The sequence below is a fragment of the Arachis duranensis genome, chromosome 9, assembly GCF_000817695.3.
Source record: "Arachis duranensis cultivar V14167 chromosome 9, aradu.V14167.gnm2.J7QH, whole genome shotgun sequence".
Lineage (NCBI taxonomy): Eukaryota > Viridiplantae > Streptophyta > Magnoliopsida > Fabales > Fabaceae > Arachis > Arachis duranensis.
The window spans coordinates 31,312,476-31,334,321 of record NC_029780.3 but is presented as its reverse complement, the minus strand read 5'-3'; the positions used below and the strand labels follow the sequence as shown (position 1 = coordinate 31,334,321).

The following is a 21,846-nucleotide window of genomic DNA, read 5'->3' as shown; positions in this document are numbered from 1 at the left end:
GCTGAAGAAGAAGCTGATTCTGAGGAGGATGGTTCGGATGCCTAAAATTGTCTCATGTTGCTGCTACCTTTTTGTTCACTTTTGTCTCGTGAATACTGTTGTCATTTACTTTTGGACTACTTTATTTTTTTTGGATGACTGTAGTACTTTTAACGACTATTGCACTTAGTTTTAATTACCTACTGGTTTTGGACTTTGCACTAACAGTTTGTTGCAGGTGTCAGCTCCTTTTGTTCCACCCTTGATGACAAAAGGGGGAATAGTAGCATAGAATTTATTAGAAGTTTGAATTTTGAATTTTTGCTGCTGCTTCGATTTCCTTTAGCATGTGAATTTGAAACTGCCTTAAATGATCTACTGCTGTTTTTGCTTTTGTGAGCCCTGATGCTCTGATTTGGTTAAGGCATGAGCTGGATATTTGTCAAAATTGCTGATTTGTTATGATTTAGATTTGGGGTAAACAAATCCACTTAGCCATGTTTCATAAGATGTTATAAATTTTTGAAACTATTTGCTGCATCCTTGGATAGTAAATAGCATTTTATTGGGTTCCAAATAAGTATATGCAAACAGAAAAGAAGAGAAGAGCATAAATCTAGGGGGAGCATCTCTTGAAAAGGAAAGGGGGAGCAACACAAAAGCAAGTAACATCATTCAAAGCAAAATTTCTTAACTTTATTCAAATTCAATTCCTTTTGATTAATGTTTCAATTTTGTTTGTCATCAAGGGGGAGATTGTTGAGTTAAGAAATTAACTAACATAATTGATGATGACAAATATTAATTTTATTAGGCTAATTACCCAATTAGATTTTATCACTTTGTTTAAGTGATGAAGGCCAAAGAAATAATATTGCAGCAGCCCAATAGGATGGAGATCAAACCAGAAACAAAAATAGGCAATAAATCACTTAAAGCCCAAACTGATTGAGCAAAGAAATCACTTAGGCTTATCAAGATGAAAGCTAACCCAAGCCCGAATGGAAGTCCACTCAAGCTCAACCCTCCAAGTTGTTGCCTCCAAAGCAACGTTCACCTTTTTCCCTCTTGGTCAGAAATCAGAGAAGTAAGAGAGAGCTTCATTCCTAAGCTATTCATCAAAGAAGAAAGAAAGAGAAGGGTTAAGCAAAAAGGTTGAGGTCTAATCACCTAAATCTACCCATTTTAGGCTAAGGCAGAAGTTAAAGGTAACTTATTTCCTCTTGCATGCATCGTGCTTTCTTCTCCTCTTCCCCAACTCTCTGCCACTCCAATTTAAGATAAATGAAGAAAGTAAACTCTGTTAACCACTGTTGTAAATCAAAGGCCAAGATTGTTTCTTGGAGACCAAGTAGTATCTCAAGGGTTCAGATGTGGGATTGCCATTGAAAACTTTTATTCATTGCTTCCCTGAGGCTTTCGGTCAAGTAAGAGAAAGTCATATTCAAATTTCTAATTTAGAGATTAACTGAAAAAAGTGATGTGGTAAGTTGGTGAAGCACAAAGCTTGAGGAGTTGACTTGGTAGAGTGCAACTCAACAACATGCAAGAAGATACAAAAGACAATTTGTTCATTATTCTGAGACAAGGAGAAAGAACCAGGGTTTGAAGTTCATGTTCTGAGAAGTCTTCTCTGAGAAAAGTTTATCAACTTGGACAGTGTTTCCTAGTCAAAAGGGCATTCTGCCAGAATGAGGAACTAAATCAGAGTCAAGCAAATCTGGTTCATCACATAGCAACAGAGGTTGTTGAAGCATCAATCTCCTTCATGTTTTACAGATTGTAATTTCATTTTCTATGTATATCTTTCTGTAATTTCTTAAGTGTGAAAAGGCATAAAGAGAGAGCTCAAGTAAAAGCCAATGAGTATTAAAAGGCTGAGGGATACACTTGAGAGAAAAGCCTAGAGTGATTTCAAATTTCTTTAGGTTGATTTTGTGTCTTGTATCTTGTACCAGTGAGGTACCCATTTCTTAGTCGGGTGAACACTAAGAGTGAAGAGTTAGGTATTAGCATAACCAAGTCAAGTTAGGTTAGAACTTGAGAGTGAAAGGATTGTGTCAATCCTGTGGAATTCGTGTATGTAATACTTTAACTATAGTGAAAATTCCACCACTGTTGTGGCGGAGATTGGATGTAGGTTGCATTGCACAAGGCAACTGAACCAGGATACATGATGGTGTCGGCTTCTCTCTTCCCTTCTCTGTTCTGTTTTCTGATATTCATGAGACAAAATAAAATTGTCTTATAAATTTTTCGCTGCTGAGTTCAAACAGATTCAGACTGAAAGATTGTTATAAAAGAGTTACATCATTAAAGTAAAAAAGGTCATAGATTCGACCCTTCCTTCTCTAAACCTTCTACAACCTTCAGAAAAAAATGTGTAACTAGTGAAGTCTTGACTTTATGACAATAAGCTTTTAACTATTGCTTTTTTTTATACAGAGATTTTTAAATATAAAAGATTTTTTATCCAATATTCAAAATTTTTTATATAAATTACAAATAATTTTTAGTTTAATTTCTTACATTTTTATTGGTTCTCCCTTTTTAAAATTAATTTTATACTATTTTTTTATTTTATACCTCTACAAAACTAACCTAATTCCACCTTTGAGTGTCACATCAACATAGTATTTTTAGTTAATAAAATTAGAATTATTTGGTAATTAATCTCTTTTGCTAATTTTTCAAATGTTTTGTATTTTTAATCATTTTAATCTTTTAGAATAACACTATATGACTAACAAAAATTACTTTCTTTTCAATAATTGACCAGCAAAAATATTTGTATACTAAATTTTATTATCTAATACTAAACCTTTAATCCTAATAGTATAAAAATAAAGTGTTAGTCTAAAGTATGACGAATTTGAACATAATTATGTTATGGTGGATACAATGGTTATGATGTTTTTAAAAGTGTTGTTAAAATTAAACTAACGTTATTTTATTGTTAAACAATACTTTTTAAAAAATATTACTTAAAAAAAGTATTAGCAAATTATAAAAAAAATATTTTAATTTTAACAATACTTACATAATCATCGTAACTTTTTAACAATATAATATTTGTATAATCACCGTAACTATTATAACAATACTAAAACACTTTTATAATTATTTTTCTTAGCACTTGATGTATTTTAAATAATTTACTCCAAATTAAAAGTACAAAAATATTATGTTATTATATATATACATCTTTTAATTTTAATATTAAAAATAATTCATAAAATTTAAAACAAAAATAAAAAACTATCTTTCGTTGTATATAAAAAAATATATACATAAATATTGTGGAAAATTTTTTTAAAAAATAATAAAATCAACTACCAAAAATATATTCGAATTATTTTATTATTAACAAAAATAATCTCAAATTTTGTTATGAATAAAAATGTTTTTAGATTATTAAAAAACATAACAAAAATACACAATCTTAAACTGAGACATTTTACCAACAAAGTTTTTTAAATGACAAGATTCGAACATTAACAAATAAATCACGTTATGTTTTTCTGTTTAACAGGCTTTTAAATTATTTGAATATTTTCATCGTTATATTTACTCTGTATGGTGTACCCATAGCATAGATAGAGAAACGAGAACCACAGAAAGCGGATAACTACCAATGCAGAAGAGTCACAAACGCCCCCACACTCAGTGACATCGATCACCAATCAGAATTCACCACTTCATCAGCATTTTCCATTAGACGAGACTTGATTTCGAAACCAAAATAGTTCAAAACCTTGATTGCAATCATTCGAAATAAACCAGTGCCCCTTTTTATTAGTTTGGAATTCAAATGAAAGTAAAGCATGGCGTTGCAATGCAACTTTATTAGTAACACGTTGAACCGTTTTCGCACAACACACTGTTGTTCTCAACAGCAACAACGAGAAGAAGAACACGGAAATCCCTTGTTGGGGTCTTCTTCTTCTTCTTCGTCGCCAGCAGAGCAGTTTGCACCTTTGGCCAATAGATTTCAGCGCCGGCTTCTTGTTGGCGTGGGCTCAGCTTCACTTGTAGCTGTGGGTGCCAACTTCGCCGGAATCACGAGCTTTCTGCTAGGTTTATCGCCGGAGAATGGCCGGAATCTGAAGCTTGACGTGCTTTATCCCGTTGGAGGTTACAGCCGTTGCCTTGACACAAGGGAAGGATTTGGTATGACTATTTTAAACCGGTTATTAATCAAAATGGTTCTTCTTTCAAAAACTAAGTATATGTTAATTTAATACTTTAGGTTATATTAGAATCCAGATGAGATGAGTTTAATTCAACGTTAAAAGTTAGTTTAGGAGTGAGCAATGTCTCACATTTTAAGTAGTGTTTATTTGAAGAGACTGAAATTGAATATGGGCGCACAAATTGAATATTGTGTTTGCTAAAAAACCATTGAACTAAAATTTTAGTACAGAAAAGTATAGTTAAACAATAAAAAATATTAAATAATATAAATAATAGATATATCGGATGTTCATTTTATTAGTGTATGGATGACTATTTTAATATTAAAATTTAGAAATTTAATTTAGAAGTATAATATATTTTTATTTGATTGATAGTTGTTCACATTGTTCAACAAAATTATTATCCCCCTAACATTTCCTTTTTAGTATTAGAGATATAGAATTAAGGGCTAAAATTTTAAAATATTTATTTTTAAAAATATCATCATTTAACTTTTAAATTTTTATTATATTTCTTTCATCATTCTCGTGACTCTAACTTTTTATTCTACTCTTATTTCCTCACTTTATGAGGACACTTACTCTCATCAAATAAGATATTAATATATATTTCAATTATATATATTTCATACCAAACACACTTCAAAAATTTAATTTAGTATTTATCTCTTTATCTTTATTTTTTTATTCTGTCTATCAATTTCAGTCTTTCTCTTAAATACTATTTTATAGATTCTCTAAAAACTTTATTCTTAAAAAATGTAAAAATTTTAATACAACTTCTTTATATCTTTTATAGAAAAATACACATAAATATTTATATTTGTAACACATTTCATCACGTAAGAATTTTTTTAAATTTACATGAATTTTGCATAATTTTTTATTTATTTTATACTATTTTTTAATTTTCAAAATTTTCTAAGATAAAAGTTCTAATCCGATTCAGAGAATTAAGATTAGGTGGATTAACTAATTATAAAAGATACAACGTTTTTTATTTACCAATTTTAGGAGGAATTCGAATTTTGAAGTACCAAACCGACGCATGTGATTTTGTTGGACTATTTCGATTTTCGACCATTTAATCCCTATATCAATTCAATTAAAAATCGCTACTTTGAATGATTGGTAATTAGCTTTATTTAAACTATTTGAACTTAATTACCATTTTGTCCTGGGTATATATTATATTATAAGATTTAAGTATTTTTATTTAATAAATATAAAATAAATGTATTAAAAATTTAAATTTTTTTATATTTTTAATAAAAACTTTTTTATTTTGTAATCTTAAGACAAATAATAAATAAACCCCATATTGTATTAGGTTCGGTTGCTTCTACTGAACATTGAAGTCTTTACCATCATCAGTTTTTTCACTGAAAGTCTTTGCTATCATCATTATTGCCAGCAAAAGTAGTTAGAAATTTTCACGGAAGAAACCAATAATGATTAGATTAAATACAATTAACATAGCCTATTTGTTCTTTGAGATCGGTTACATTAACAATATTATCCGATACAAATTGTGAATGAATGAGTAGGTTATTATAGTTATTATCATTTATTCTGATTATGATGATATGGTATTGTATATTAGAGTATAATTAGGAGTAACTAGATTAATTAATATTATTTAATATATTTAAATATTTATTGTAGGATATTACGTCTTTATTATTACGATTCTCATTTTTCTTTCGATGAAATTATCGGATTTTTCATACTTTTTTTCGGGAGTTGATCCTCTCCAGTAAAAAAAAAAAACTGGATGGTAAATCTCACCTTTCATTACTTTCTCTCTTATTTAATTTTTGTCATACTTCACACTTTATTCTCTCAAGTGTTAAAAGAATGGAGAGGATCCATTTTCCTTTTTCTCTATACCATTTTTCTTTGTCTTTGATCACTCTTATTATGTCTTTCACCTCACCGATTATCCTATCTTTTTCATCTTATGTCTTTTAGAGTCTAACGAGTCAAACACCTCATCCATTTTCCGGTAGTTCTTTATCCGCGGATATTTTACCATCTCTTTGTAGTATGCAATCTTTTCGGTAGTTTTTGGATAGTTCGTCATCTTTTCTACAGTTTGTCCTATCTACATTTTTCTTCCCGACAGTTTCATCTGTGTTCCTTTTTGACAGTTCCGTCTACTTCTTTCTGCATTTTCTTCGGACAATTTTGTCTGGACCCGTTCTATCAGTTTATGCTTTTTTTTTCTATCAATTTAGAGTATAATTAGGATAAATTAGATCAATCAGCATTATTTAACATATCTAAATATTTATTATAAAATATTACGTCTTTATTATTTTGATTCTCTTAGAATCTATATATATCTTTTTTATGTTGTATAATTTCATACAATCTTAAATATACATAAACCTTTTCTTTATGCTCTCTTTTACCCCTTTCTAACATTGTATTATTGTATATGAATTTGAATGAGCAGAATTTATATACCCAGCAAATTGGGCTGGAGACCAGACTGTGCTGTACAGAGCCGCTAAGAAAAGAGAACTTGAACTGTCACTGGATCCACCAGCATTAAATGCTACTCCAAAACGTTCCAACTTCAGTGAACCGGTTGTTGCATTTGGTCCCCCAGGTTCCACTGGAGAACTCAATGTCAGTGTTATTGTTTCCCCAGTTGCCCAAGATTTCTCGTAAGTCTCGCTACTCAATACTCAATAACTGCACAAAATTTGTATTTGGTTTAATTGGCTTTAATATTTAAAATAATTTTAGCAATTTTTCTGGTATTCTTCCAAAACTAAACCAGACTTGGGTATACTTAAAAGCAGTTGCAGTGACTTGTCCTTTTTATTTTTAAAACAGTTCATTTTGTGATATCATATGATATGTCGAAAGAACTAGGAATTCATGATGCAATAAGTAGTAAACTAACTCGCTTCAAACTTCAAATTATCACATATCACAGATGTGACTTCACTTACTTTAGCAACCGACCAGCCAACTAAAAGAGCTAATTATTCATTAATGAAAGGACGGACTTTTCCACACTAGCTTTCGTAGCGGCAAGTGGAGGGTCTAAATCGCGTATAAAAACAAAATTGAAATTATACTTGGTTTACAAATCATCTTTTCTCTAATAATTTCATAAACTATTATATTTCTAATGTTTCTTTTGACAAGAATTGAAGCATTTGGAGGGCCAGAGGAGGTTGGTGAAGCCGTGGTTAGGACCATAACAGGATCAGGGCAGCGCCCAGAAGTGAAGGGCACATTGATAAGATCAAGTTTGAGAGAGGATTCCCTCAGAAATGCAAAATATTATGAAATCGAGTTCAGAGTGGAGAGTCCTTCGTTCCGGCGACACAATGTTGCAGTCTGCTGCGCTCGCCATGGCAAGCTATTTACTTTGAATGCTCAGGCACCTGAATCAGCCTGGCCAAGAGTTAAGTCAGATTTCTATAGAATTGTTGATTCATTCAGCCTCACAGCATAAAGTCCAACATTTTTTCTCCTTCATACAAATATACCTTGATATTTGATAATGTAAACTATAACTTTTTGTCCGTAACATTTGTTATTTTCTTCAAAAAGTATTCTTAATGCTTAATTTCTTCCAAATTTATCCGATAACGTTTTTAATTTACATCAAAATTATTCCTGAATATTAACTTCATCTAAAATATTAGAGACAAAATTAAAAGAATAATTTTAACACACAAAAAAAATTAACAAAATTAAATAAATCTAAATGTTAAGAATAAAATTGAATCAAATTAAATATTAAAAATATTTTTTTAAAAAATCACAAACATTAGGAAAAAAAAACATTCTTTACCCGATTTGGAATTTCCAGGCTGTTTTTGAATTGCATGCCTATAGAAGTCATCCCTAAAAGGTGTGTTGACGAGTTATTTTGGGAGAAAATGAAACGAAGGAAAAGGGTTAAGAGTAAAGTGATCCCCATTCTTTCTCCAAAACCAAAAACACAGACACTCCCTAAAAGTTCAATTATAGTTTCAATTTGTGAGGTGCTTGTATTGTATCCAGTTATTTCTGGACTCAACTACATCAGCATAGGATTTACGTTACATGTTTCTTTTAAAATACAGATTAACAATGATTGTGTCTCTAATGTATCTCTATTCTCTAACTCTATTATACACATCAAGTGATGACCTAGATATTTGATCAAAACTACACTGAAAATTACCAACCAACATTATACAACTACTGTACATAACTGCTTTCCTGATTCAAGGACTGGATTGCATGTGGCACGTGGGAGTTCAAGCACAAGTAATCTGCCGTCGCTTAACTATCTTCTCGTAATTCTCAGATACCATTGCAGTCAAATTAGGGTCTCCATATCCGATCTCTGCACCAAGCCTATGGTAGAAACACACAAGACATTTCAATATTATGATTATCAAAGAAAATATGGATATATGGTCTGGTGACTATTTTTTCACAATGAATCAGCCAATATGGAAAAAAACATATAATTTCCGTCAAGTTGATCTCACAAGGAACCTAACAGAGAATAAAGAAATCAGCAGGCATAGAGAATTTTTTTTTTCTATTTGAATAAGACCCCAAATTAATCTTCAAATGAGTTGTGAAACACCAATTTGGTTCTTGGAAGATTTGTGATATGAATTTAACCCTTCAAATAATTGTTGGAAATCAACTTGGTCCCTCAATAGATTTGTGTTATCAAGTTAGTCATTTGAAAGATAAACATTATTTCAAGTCCAAACATTTTCTTTTGGTATATTTGATATGAATTTTAATCTTTCAAGAATCAAATTGATGTCAGGCTCCTTCAATGACCAAATTCATATCTTACAACTCTTTTGAAGCTCAATTTGAGGTTTTACTCTCTCTATTTCAAACATAGGATTAGAATGTTATGAGAGGAAATAAAATAAAAGGGGGAGAGAGTAGAGATAATGAGCAAAAGAACTAATGCAATAACAAAGACAAGTATGAAGTTTGCATACTTTGGATCAAGTACAAGTTTCTGAATCTCTTTGATAGATGAACTTGCAGCATAAAGAGAGATCTTTCCAACCTGCATAGATGTCCAAGAGTATTTCAAGACTAATAAACACAAGTCAACAATGAATCACAAGCATTTTAAAGAAAACATAGGAACGAACAAAAATGAGCTTAATTAAATGTAAATCTTCTCTTCTGACCTCCAATACTTGAGGTTTTGCTTCATGTTCATTAGGTAGACTGCGGACTTCCTCTGCCAGTCTAACAGCCTCTCCCAGGCTCTCGGGAGATAAGAAATCAAGCCCCAACTGAACAGTGGACTGAAATTTTCATAATACAGAGATAATCACATACACTATTGTGAGAGAGGAATCCACGTCACTGAACAAAAGGAGTTTCATTTTAATTCATCAAAGAAAATATTCAGTTATTATCTTGCACAAGAGTATCCAATAAGATACGAAATATACTAATGATCTTTCTAGAGGACCTTTCCTCTGGGATGAAAGATTGGAAAGCCTTTTTGAGGTAGGCAACGGCTCCCATGCCAACATTTGGTACAAGCATTGGATAAGAAACTCCTCTTTTAAAGTAGCCTTTTCATGTTATCCTCTTAAGAATACCTCAGTCCCTAGGTCTTGATTCTATCACTCAGTCTCTTTGTCAAAAGTCTGAGTGAATCCTCTAGAGTCTTTGCTTATAAATGTTAAATTCATTTCACATCCTATTCGTTAAATATAGCTTCTTTTCACATTGATAAATCCATTTGAAGTTTGAAGCTTCCTCAAAGGCAAATCCATTATTTAAACAGAGCATGATAGAATTAACATCAACGAGATTAAGTTGTAGGTTTGAGGACCATAGAAGGCTATCTCCCCGGGTATGTGCCACACGTATAGTGAATCTGCTCATATCAACTACAGATCTATTTTGGCATTACTATATGGTTAACTTTTCATCAACCGCTCTGTTTGGTATCTTTGGTGACTATTGGGTATGTTCAAGAACTTTAAATTTGTTCGCAATGACTTGTTTTGTTGGCCCTGAAGGAGAAAGGAAGCCACATCTTCTCAGTAGTGTGCTGCTGTTTGGCGTATTTGGCCGAAACATATCTAGTAACTTTATCGGTGGACATTTGGACAAGCATATGTTTGGCTTATTGATGCAAGGCATCTGATCTTTCTAAAGGGACTTCTCTTATAGGTATGCTAAGAAATGGAACAATTCGCTCTTTCGATATCTTTTGTATATTATTATTATGAATCTCTTGTCCTCTATTCTTTTTTTAATTATTCCTCTTATAGATAAAATTCCTTCTTTTCTAAAAGATAGCATTTAAACCTGATATTAATAATGGTAGACTCTTAATCACATGAAAATTTACCCTTTCAATCCGTTTAACTAACACTTATCACACTATCAAGGTTGTCAACTAAAATAGATGAAGTCACAAGGAAAAATGAACTCACCTGAACATTTCTTGCCTGGAAAGGGCAACCAGCAGGAACAAAGATAGCTTCCCCCAAATTCTGTTCAAATGACCAGGGCTCCACTCCTATGCAGAAGATGGTAATCATATTTTAAAACAGGAACATCAGAGCTTTATCCCACTAGATTGGGTCAGCTAAAGAATCACAGTTAAAAACAAGACAAAGAAAATTCGTGATAAGCCGATAAAGTAGTCTATCAACAACTTAATTTAGAGCATTGGTACCAAGTTTTCCATGATTGATAGTATGCATGGAAAAATAAACACGAATCCCTTCAATTAAGTCTTGAACAGTGTCCACATCTCATTGTTCAGCCAATTTAGGTGTAGGTGTAAGTGGACTAAATGGAAAAGGAAAAGATGGAATAGGAAAGAGTAGCATTCCCTGTGTTTAGACTTTAGATGAATAACGAAGGAAGCAAGCGCAAAGCTTAAAGGTTGCAAGTAATTTTAAAAAATAAAAAAAAATAAAAAAAAACATTTTTTTTAAGAGAACTAAGAAATCCTTCTAATTGGTATGCCCAGAGATTCTCCTAACTTGAAAATGTTGCTCGCATCTACCTCAAGGATCCAATATTCTTCTCCCTCAAATGAGAGAAAGGAGGGGGAAGACTATTCAATAGTTTCGTTTTAAATAAAAATAGGATGGAGTATAAATTCTTACCAAATTCTTCCTTCAGCTTTCTTTTTTGGTGTCTGTCAAGAAAAATAGCTCCATCATAAAGAGGCCATGTAACCTTGCAATGAAAGCGTACCATCAGCAATATAAAATTGAAGCAGTAGATGGAGGCACAGCTGGAAAGGATTTTTCATTTCTTTTTCAATAATAATAATAATAATAATAATAATAATAATAATAATAATTATTATTAATTAAAAAAAATTGGACTTACATATTCATTTAATATATCATCTGGCTTTCCAAACTCATTCCAATGTGTTTTCAAATATTCATTCAACTTTGGAACATCCTGCCGACGAAAGACATCCCAAAGAACTCCAGGATGCATTTGCTCAGAGAAATTTCCATTTTGTTTGAATGGAAGTTCATAATTGACCATATTCCCATCAGAACTAGAATGATTTTCAAACCCTTGATCCAGTGACTTACTCAGGTTTGGATCCAAATCCAGCCCATTATTTTCTGTACCAAATGCCGAGTTAGGTGAACTCCTGCTAGAACACATTTGATTATCTCCAGGTGATTCCTTCACCTCTATCTCCTTGTATTCTTTTTGGATCATTTCAATTTTAGTTCTCTGCCAGTCCTTCAACATTACTTCACTTGTATGGACCAAAAGGTACACCTGTGGAAAGTTGGTGAGTTTATTACGACTACCTTTATTCATGAACCCACTTCTTTCCTTCTTTTTTTTTTTAAAAAAAATGTTTGTTAAGGTTAGAGGACCTCTTTCCTTTTGCATCATTTTACTCCAGACAGTAAAAGAGCAGAGAGAGTACTAAGCAGAATTTGGGTAAACAAGACACATCACACATGCTAAGTCTTTTCGCTTGAAACAGCATAGCAAATTATAAACTGACACGTAGCACCTAATATCAACAACTTATAAACATAATGAAAAAATAACACATGATAGATACCTAAGGAAGACAAACTAATAATGAAGCATCAAATTTTGTGTATATATATATATAATTAGAAATCCTTTCAGTCAAGAAGCCTGAGTATCATAATATTATTGCAATACATACAAGACAAAACAACCATTTCTCAATTGTGGGTTAATAGGATAGAGTACCATGTCCCGCATATTGAAGTGGAGATTGGTCACTGAATCACCTCTACCAAGTTCATGATTGATTCCATAAGATATATAAATCTTGGGTCCTACATCATTCTGCAAGGAGTAATGAGGCAATTTAGCTGCAACATTAAGAAGGCCCCACTTGGAGTGAATATACTGAAGTAAAGGCAGTTTGCCGATAAATTCTGGTCTTTGGTACAAGAGAAACTCTTCAGATGCACTAGGTGAAGGCCAATCCTTCAACTTCAATAACTGTGGCCAACCGTTTTCATGAGTACGGCCCTCAGTGTAACCAGTCATGAAGTAACTAAGCTCAATATCAATCTGCCAGTATAAAATTGAAAGGAAAAAGAAGTGCAGTCGGAAAGTGAATAATTAAACAAAGATGCCTAATCCATGAACACACTGCAGTAAAAAATTGCAATCTGAATTGACAAAAAGAAGTGCTATAGATGTGTACCTCAGACCCATCTAAGCAATCTATGGCCCTAACCACTCTGTTTTCATCTTTCATTTTCTCATCTGTTGTCTCTAGAATCCCTCTCCAGATGACCAGCGGATCCCAGCTAGAAGAGGATGATCTATCAAACACTTGCTTAACAATAATGGGTTTACCGGTTTTCCAGTGCTTTCTAAAATTTCCAATCCCATCTTTCATGAGATCTTCAGATGCAGGACAATAAAGATAGTTATCATCACTAGTCTCTCTATGAGAACATTTGCGCAATCTGACAGCATTCAACTGAGTTTCTGGTAGATCATCAGCATTATTAATCTTACAGCCACCAACCATTTCTTCTACATTTTTCACCAACTTTGCAACCCAATTCCTCTTGAAAATCCTGCTCAAATTTAACGACGAATAACCACAGCCACCATATTCCTTAGGGGGGCATGGAATATTTCCATTATCATTGGATCTCCAATGAGGAAACTTACTTAATATGTTTTGGTCATAAGCTTTCGCTAATTCTGTTTGTGGTTCTTTGTTGTAATCTGAAGTTGCTTCTCGAAGATCATGACAACAATTAAGGCACAAGTCATATGAGCAAATTGGACAGCGCCGATGATAATCAGTGATGGGTATCCTACATAAATTGCTGCAAGAAAACAAAATCAAGAAAAATATTGACCCTATGAAAAGGAAGCATGCATAAACGTGATGCTTATACACAAAAATTGAATCTATCAAGTCTAAAAGAAATGTACCAGCACATCTGTTCATCTGCCCCCAATTTTATCCGGGGAAGATCTATGTCCGCACCTGAGGGAAAAACCATTAGTTCAACATTGTCACCTATTTGTTCATCAGAAAGGGCAAATAATATATGCTACTTGCAGTGCAAGGCAACTTCTTACCACGCAACTTCTTTTCGAGCTCAACTTCAAAACACTGTTCTTGGTGGATCTGTTTTACTACAGGAAGCACTGCTGACAACAGCGAGTGGAGATACTGTAACTTATCTAGAACAGGTATCTCCCGTATCCGAACCTTAATTACACAACAGAAAAAAAAAGGGGGAAAAAGGGAAACTTAACCAACTGGAGAAGGAATTACAACACTAAACATAGAATATTCATGCTTCATCAAACATTAACTACCAAATACCTTTATTGAATTATCACTACGTACACAAACTCTACAGTTACAAATACCACGGCACGCAGGACACATCCTCTGAATTTCATCCAGCGAAATGTCTGAGTACCTAATATCAAGCAAACCATAAATTCACCACCCAATTACACAAGGAAAAACAACAACCAAAATTGACACACAATTAAGATTCCATGCTCATTACCCACCAAGTTGATATACAGCTATTACAGTATCCTCTTCGATCACACCGCTGGCACCAAGTAACCACCCTGTCTCTGTCATTCCTCCGGCACTGATGGCATGTCTGCCCGCCAGTGTCACCAGTCTCCTCCGAGGAGTCGGTGCTTGCATCCGAGTATTCCTGTCACAAGCACCCGATTCAACTCAAAGGACTCTACTGTCACAACTATAACTGCTATCAAAATTTGAATTCTGATCTAGTGGCCAGTGTCAGTGTAAAATAGACAAAAACCATTCATTTATAGGCCAATTGGAATATATAAATATAAAATTGAATGTTTATACAAAATATTCTGAATTGACAGTGAACTAAAATTAAGTCCTTAAAACTCACAGTAGTGACATTAGTGGCCTCCAAGCTCCTCCTCTTCCTGGACGAGTCCCCACCAGAAGCCAGCTCAGGCGACTCGTGACCCGTCCAATTTTCCTCATAAAGAGGCACACCCTCCTCCTCTTCCTCCACCTCTTCCTCATCCTCCTCCTCTTCTTCATAATCTTCCTCATCCTCCTCATCTGGCTTGGGAAGCGAGGATCGCCCCGACATGGCCCCCTTCTTGGGGACATACCTGAACTGATTCTTCCCCACCTTATCCAACAACCTGCTGCCGCCACCAGAACTATGCTCCCCACCACCGTGCTTCATGGCGGACAGAGGAATATCGAAATCGTCACTCTTGCTTTCAAGGTGTCCCTCGGAATCTCCAGACTTGCGCTTAGCCTTCTTGAGGTTAGCTCTCATGGCGGAATTGGCGGCCCTCTTCTTGGCCTGGATGTAGTGCTTCTCGCAGACGGTCTTGTCCGGCATCGACATGGCGGTGCACCGCCACTGCTTCCCGTCGGAACGCTTGCACCGGAGGTCGTCGGGAATTCCCACATTGTCCTCGCCATTGTTGTTGTTGATGTTGTTCCCAGAAGATGATCGCGCTTGATCCATGAAGATGGGAAACCCCTCACCTCAATTTGGGGAAAACCCCCAAAAATTGAGTGAACAGTGAAAACCCTACTGTACCCCTAACCCTAATATCGATTATTTCGGATAGACAGTAGAAGGAGAAAGATGGAATTGGGAGTAGAGTGAGTTGGAAATTTGAAATATTTGCTAGCTGTTAGAAAGAGAGAGAGAGATAGAGAGAGTGTAGTTACTTAGAGATTGGGGTTGTTGTTGCGGCGGTGACGACGTCGTTTGGTATGGTTGGAAGAACGCAGAAGCTTGTGTTTCGTAAGGTGGCTTTTTAATTTACAGAAGAGCAAGACCGGGGAAAGAGAGAGCGTGTAATGTGTATATGTGCTGTGTTGTATTAGGCTTGAGAAGGAAAGTTACTGAAGTTTGTCTCGTGTGCTTAGTAGTACTTAGTACTTACCCATTGCTAGCTTAGAAAATCACAGAACCAATTACATTTATTCTTTCTGATACATTAAACCATGTTCTTTGTTTCGTTTTCTGTTTTCCCCGGAGTTTTTCTTGCGTTCGTAATTCAATTCATTATCCGTTAATCAATTGTCTGATATCATATGCAAAAACCAAAACGAATGTGTTCCAATTTCCAAAGGACGGTAACTATTGGCTTGGAAGTGAAGTGAGATTACTCTGTACAGGTGAGTTCAAAAAGAAGGAAGGGAGATCTTTTTTAAATTAAATAAAAAACTGTTGTACGCAATTTTTTCCGTAGATAAAGAGTATTGTACTTTGAAATGAAAATTTAATTTTGATATATTATTATTAAATAATAATTTTACACTAATATTTAATTATATAATATTATATCAGTAAAAATAATTATTTTTTATATTAATTATATAAATAATTATATAAAAATTATCATACATTTAGAGGTTAATTTTTTTATATTGATAAAAATTTAGTATGTAACATAGTTATTAAATTTAGGGGGCTTTAACATAGTTCTGGACGTAATTTGTCAAAAAGATCATTTACAGATTAAATTGTAGGAATTATAATTTTTTTTAAATAGTATGTAGAGGATGTCTTGTATTTTTAATTATTAAAAAAACAATATGTAGGGAGAAAATTAGAATTTTTTTAAATAATTAATTTAAATATTTTATTTATTGATATATGTTATTTGTAGTGTATTTATTAATTTTTATCTTTTTACTTATTTCATTTATACGGTAAATGAATTGAGGTTAAGCATATTTCATCTACAGTGTAAATGAGATAATACACATTTTGTCGTATATGTATCACGTTTGCACACGTGTTATTGATACGTGTCTTATCTCGTTTATACTATGCTCAATCTCAATTCATTTATAATATAAATGAGATAAAAATGACACGCGCTTATATAAGGAAGTCGTTTACAGCGCCTTAAATATCTCTTTTACTCTTTCTTTCGCTTCATTTCTCCCTCTTTCGACAGTTTTTCTTTATATTCTTGATATTCTCAGAAATTATAGCGTACGCGGATGCACGAAATGATGACATCAACTGCCTGAATGTGACGTGACACATTGCGGGAGCGATCGACTTTCAGGTTAGTGTTGTTATTTTCCTCTTTCAATAAATAAGCACGTAATTATAGTTAAAGTACTTTTATAGAATTAGTATTTCTTATACATGACTAGAGTAGCTTATGTTTTGGTAACATTGTTAAGTTTGAAGAACTAGCATATTATAGATGATGACTAAACATTACTATTAGATTAAAAGTCCAATTAGGAGTGTGATTAATTTGGTAATTGTGCAAATTTGGACTGGTTTTAATTTTCTCACTTGATGACAAAAGGGAGAGTAGTTAAAATATGCATTGGTAAATGTGAATTGCAAGTTGAGATAATCACCAAAACTTGCAATTTTCACATTCAACATGCAATTTACATTTACCAATGCATATTTCAACTACTTCCCCTTTTATCACCAAAAAAAAAACTAAAATCGGTTCAAACCTGCAAAAGATGGATGAGATAATGATAGAATAGCAAAATAAGTAACATATGTCTAATTAATTAGGTACAGTCATCCAGAAAGTAACGAAATAGTGTCTAAAACCCAAAAATCACATAAAAGTGGATAGCAATAAAAGTGAAGCTCTAGATCAAGAAAATGTGAATCTGAGCAACATGATCCTAAACCAGCTGCTGCAGATAATTCTGTAGAAGACAATCTCATTTTATCTCTTGCAACTGGTAAAATTCCTGGAAGCTCCAATACCATTGAATTAAACATGCCCGAATCTGTTATTAAATCACCAAGACCTTATGAATGGAGATTTCTAAAGAACTATCCTTAAGTTCATTATTGGAATCCCTCACAAGGTGTCACCACAAGATCCACTTCAAAAAGGGCTTTGGAAGAAAATAATTTGACATTTCTTTCTCAAATAGAGCCTCAAAATATTAAAGAAGTTCTTAGTGATCTCTCTTGGGTCAAAGCCATGGAAAAAGAGCTATAACAGTTTGAGAAGAACCAAGTTTAGACACTTATTCCAAGTCCAATTGGAAAGAAAGTGACGGATACTAAGTAGATTTTTAGGAACAAATTGGGTGAAGATGGAAGTATAGCAAAGAACAAAGTAAGATTGGTGGTAGGGGTGTGCATGGGACGGGTGAAACCGGGTTTGATGTGACCCAGACCCGACCCGACCCTAGACCCGATGAAACCTATACCCTTTCGGGCCACAACTATATCGGGTGAAAACTGGGCCGTTAACATTATAATACCTTGATACCTTCTTGTAAGTTAGCATGTAAAAATATCCAAATTTTCAAGACTCCAACCATTATTTGACATGGTAAAATTCACTTAGAAAAATATAACAAGAACCAACTATTCTCTAAAATTAAAGCATAACCATAATCAATACTAATATTGTCTAATAACACCAAATATTTAAATCAATACAAATAATACAATATTATGCATTAGTCTAAAGTCTTATGCATTTTAAATATAAAACATTAACTTATAGTCTTATATATAATGACTAATAACACAAAATATTAAGGTTTACAATATTTAAATTCCACATAATAATAGCCATCATCCATCACTAATAATACAAAATATTTATTGTGTATGGTGACCAGGCCACGGGGCCGATTTCGGGAGACCCGAGCTTTGGCCCGGACCCGACCCGAAATAATGACCGGGTCTATTTTTGAGATCCTTACCCGGCACTAGACCCGATGAAATCACACCAAATTAGCCCCTAAAGTGTTCGGGACCGAGTCGGGCCGGGCCATGCTCACCCCTAATTGGTGGCTCAAAGATATGACCAAAAAGAAGGAATAGATTTTGACGAATCTTTTGCATTAGTGGTCTGAATGGAAGCAATAAGGCTTCTCCTTGCATATGCTGCCCATTGTGGTTTTAAACTTTTTCAAATGGATGTGAAATGTGCTTTCTTGAATGGTATTATCCATAGCAAAGTGTATGTGGCTCAACCTCCTGGTATTGAAACTAAAGAATTTTCAAACCATGTCTTCAAGTTTTCTAAAGCACTCTATGGTTTAAGATAAACTCCAAGAGTTTGGTATGAAAGAGTTAATTTTTTTCCTTTTGAAAAATAATTTTTAAGGAGGCACCACAAATACTACTCTTTTCATTAAAAATTTTAATGATTCATTCATCCTAGTTCAAATTTATGTTGATGACATAACCTTTGGCTCAGCCAATGAATCACTTTGTGCTGATTTTGGTAGAGTCATAACTAGTGAATTTGACATGAGTATGATGTATGAACTTAACTTCTTTCTTGGGTTTCAAATAAAACTAACTCCTAATAAAACTTTTATTCACCAAGAAAAGTATGCCAAGGAACTAATTAAGAAGTTTGGAATAGAGGATACCAAATCCATGGGCACTCCCATGAACCCAAACTCACAGTTGAAATAGGGTGAAACTGAGAAAGATGTTGATGAGACTAGATATAGAGGAATGATAGGTTCTCTTATGTATTTAACATCCTTTAGACTTGACATTGTGCAAAATTTTGGAATTTGTTCAAGATTCCAATCACAATCTAAAGAGTCGCATCTTTCTACAGTTAAAAGAATCATTAGATATGTTTATGCCACATTCAATTTTGGTTTATGGTATCTTAGGTCTGATAATTTTTCTGCAGTTAGTTAGTGTGATGCAGATTTTATTGGAGATAGAGTAGATAGGAGAAGTACTTTTGATATTTGCTATTTTTTGGGCAGGTCTCTGAATGTATACTCACGTAAGAAGCAATCCACAGTGGCTCTCTCCACTACTAAAGCCGAATATATTGCAGCTTCATCTTGTTATTCCCAATTGTTATAGTTGAAAACTCGGTTAGAAGATTACAAATTTAATGTTGATAATATTCTCTCTTTTTGTGATAACATGAGTGCTATTAATATTTTCAAAAATTCTATTTTACATTCAATAACAAAACATATTGAAGTAAGATTTCACTCAATAAGAAAACATATTCCAAAGGAAAATATAAATATTCAATTTGTTAAATCAAAGAAACAACTGATTGATATATTCACTAAACCCTTGGCTGAAGATAGGTTCTGTAAATTAAGAATTAGTTTAGGCATACTTAGTTCTGAATTCTTGTTTTAACTTTGTTAATGTGCTGTTTGAAGTTTTTGTCTCTCAGATCGAGATGAGACATTTTTGGACAAGTGAAGAGCTTTCATCTAGGGGTGATAGGCGATCAATATAAATGCAAATATTAAATATAAATAGTCTCCAAAATAAATAAACATAATCTAAAATACAAAAACATAATTATAAATAGTCCCATAGACAAAATAAATATAATCCAAAATCCAAAAACATAATTATAAATAGTCTTTAAAACAAAATAAACATAATTCGAAACACTTAATTTTCATCTTCATATTCATGTAAGTCAATAACATCATTGGAACCAACTCCTGAAGAATAGCCTTCTCCTTTTGCAATATCTTCCTCATCTAAATCTCCCTCTAGAAAAAAGTAAATAAATATATTAAAAAATAGTACATAATAATTTTCAAAATCACTCAAGTATGCATGTCATAAATATAATTATACCATAATCATCATATCCACGTATCTAATTTCGAGTGCAAATCACTGCTTCAACATTATCTGACAACAAACGACTTCTATACTTATTCAAAACATGAGAACCCATGCTAAATGCAGATTTTGAAGCCACAGTAGTAATAGAAATGCTCAACAAATCTCGTGCCATTAGTGATAGTATGAAAAAAGATGATGATTGTCTTTCCACCATTGCAAAACATCTATGATTGCATCATTGCAAAATAATGTTGTCTTACTCAAATAAATATCAAGTTGACTCTTTCCACTTTTCACTTCAGCTTCTTGATTACGGGACATCAAATCATTTGCATTGTAAACAATATATGACTCAAAAAGCATGAAAAATAAAAAATACATATAACCAAGTAGAGTGAATATAAGATAAAAATACTTACACCAACAATTTTAATAAGCTGAGTTCCAATTGCAGAAGATGTTGCTTGAGAAAAATTACTTGGAATTTGGGAAGAACTCTCTACAGTTGTAGAGGAATTGTTGTCATAAACCTCAAAGAGCTTGTATAACTTACTCTTCACATGCTCCACTTTGTCTTTAGCACTAATAGGATCAATCTCATTATAGCAATGAACCAAAGTGTTGAGTTTAAATCTAGGATCAAGAACTGCCCCAAATGCAAGAACAACACTGTATTCCTCCCAATATTTCTTGAACTTAATCATCATTTGTTCTCCTATGTTCTTTATAGCACTTCATCATTCTTCAAACTATTCATCAAAATAAGCTGAATTTGCCAAACTTGTAAAAAAATACAAGTTTGATGTTGGGTAAGAAGTTCTAGACATCAACTTGGTAGTTTCGTAAAATAATAACAAGAAATCACATATCTTTTCAGTTCTTTTCCACTCATCTGATGAAGGACAATACTACCTAAATCCAGCTTCTTTTACTTCATACATTTCAAAATCTTTCTTATATAGAATAGCACTTGCAAGCATTGTATAAAGTGAATTCCACCTAGTAGGAACATCTAAACATAATGCAGTCGTATACTCAAGTCCCTCAATATCTTGAAAACATTCTTTAAACTTAACCATTCGACTTTCGAATTTTCTTAGATACTTAATACAATCTCTAATCTTATGCACTACATCACCACATATTTTCATTCTATCTTTGACAATAAGATTTAAAATATGAACAGAGCAACAAACATGAAAGAATTCACCACCACACAATAATGAACCATGCACATCCAAAGTACTTTTTAAGTGATCAACACAGGTATCATTAGAAGAAGCATTATCCAAAGTAATGGAGAAAATCTTTTTATCAATTTTCCACTCATTCAAAAGTGTAAAGATTTTAGAAGACAACTCAAATCCCGTGTGAGGAGGAGACATATGACAAAAATTGAGAATTTTACTCTGTAATTTCCAGTTCTCATCAACAAAATGTGCAGTCAAACATATAAACCCCTCATTGGTACTGGACGTCCAAAGATCAGATGTTAAGCAAATTCTATTTGGAATGGAAACTAAAATTTTTTTAAGTTTCGCAACTTCTCTCTTGTGAACTTTCACTATGTCAGCCTTAACCGTATTCTT

The 21,846-nt window shown here is 33.1% G+C and overlaps 2 protein-coding genes across 3 annotated transcripts; one reads left to right on the top strand and one right to left on the bottom strand.

Annotated features, from left to right (window-relative positions):
• Positions 1-3,586: 3,586 nt before the first annotated feature.
• LOC107465326 (psbP domain-containing protein 7, chloroplastic) lies at positions 3,587-7,779 on the top strand. Its single transcript, XM_016084309.3, has 3 exons — positions 3,587-4,149; positions 6,634-6,847; positions 7,338-7,779. Exons 1-3 carry the CDS (start codon positions 3,804-3,806, stop codon positions 7,648-7,650), a joined length of 873 nt encoding a protein of 290 aa, XP_015939795.1. The 5' UTR covers positions 3,587-3,803; the 3' UTR covers positions 7,651-7,779.
• Positions 7,780-8,099: 320 nt separating this feature from the next.
• LOC107465322 (E3 ubiquitin-protein ligase JMJ24) lies at positions 8,100-15,624 on the bottom strand. 2 transcript variants are annotated; one of them, XM_016084304.3, is made up of 13 exons: positions 14,585-15,618; positions 14,217-14,371; positions 14,020-14,119; positions 13,770-13,902; positions 13,620-13,674; positions 12,871-13,510; positions 12,405-12,734; positions 11,538-11,951; positions 11,309-11,381; positions 10,625-10,710; positions 9,356-9,475; positions 9,158-9,228; positions 8,100-8,543 (listed from the first exon to the last, which is right to left on the bottom strand). In XM_016084304.3, the coding sequence occupies exons 1-13, from the start codon at positions 15,182-15,184 to the stop codon at positions 8,444-8,446; spliced, it is 2,877 nt and encodes a 958-aa protein (XP_015939790.1). In that variant the 5' UTR covers positions 15,185-15,618; the 3' UTR covers positions 8,100-8,443. The 2 variants fall into 2 exon arrangements, 1 of the variants encoding a protein (XP_015939790.1); XR_002367924.2 differs by lacking the exons at positions 8,100-8,543; positions 9,158-9,228; positions 9,356-9,475 and having other exon boundaries at positions 11,309-11,439; positions 14,585-15,624.
• Positions 15,625-21,846: the final 6,222 nt, after the last annotated feature.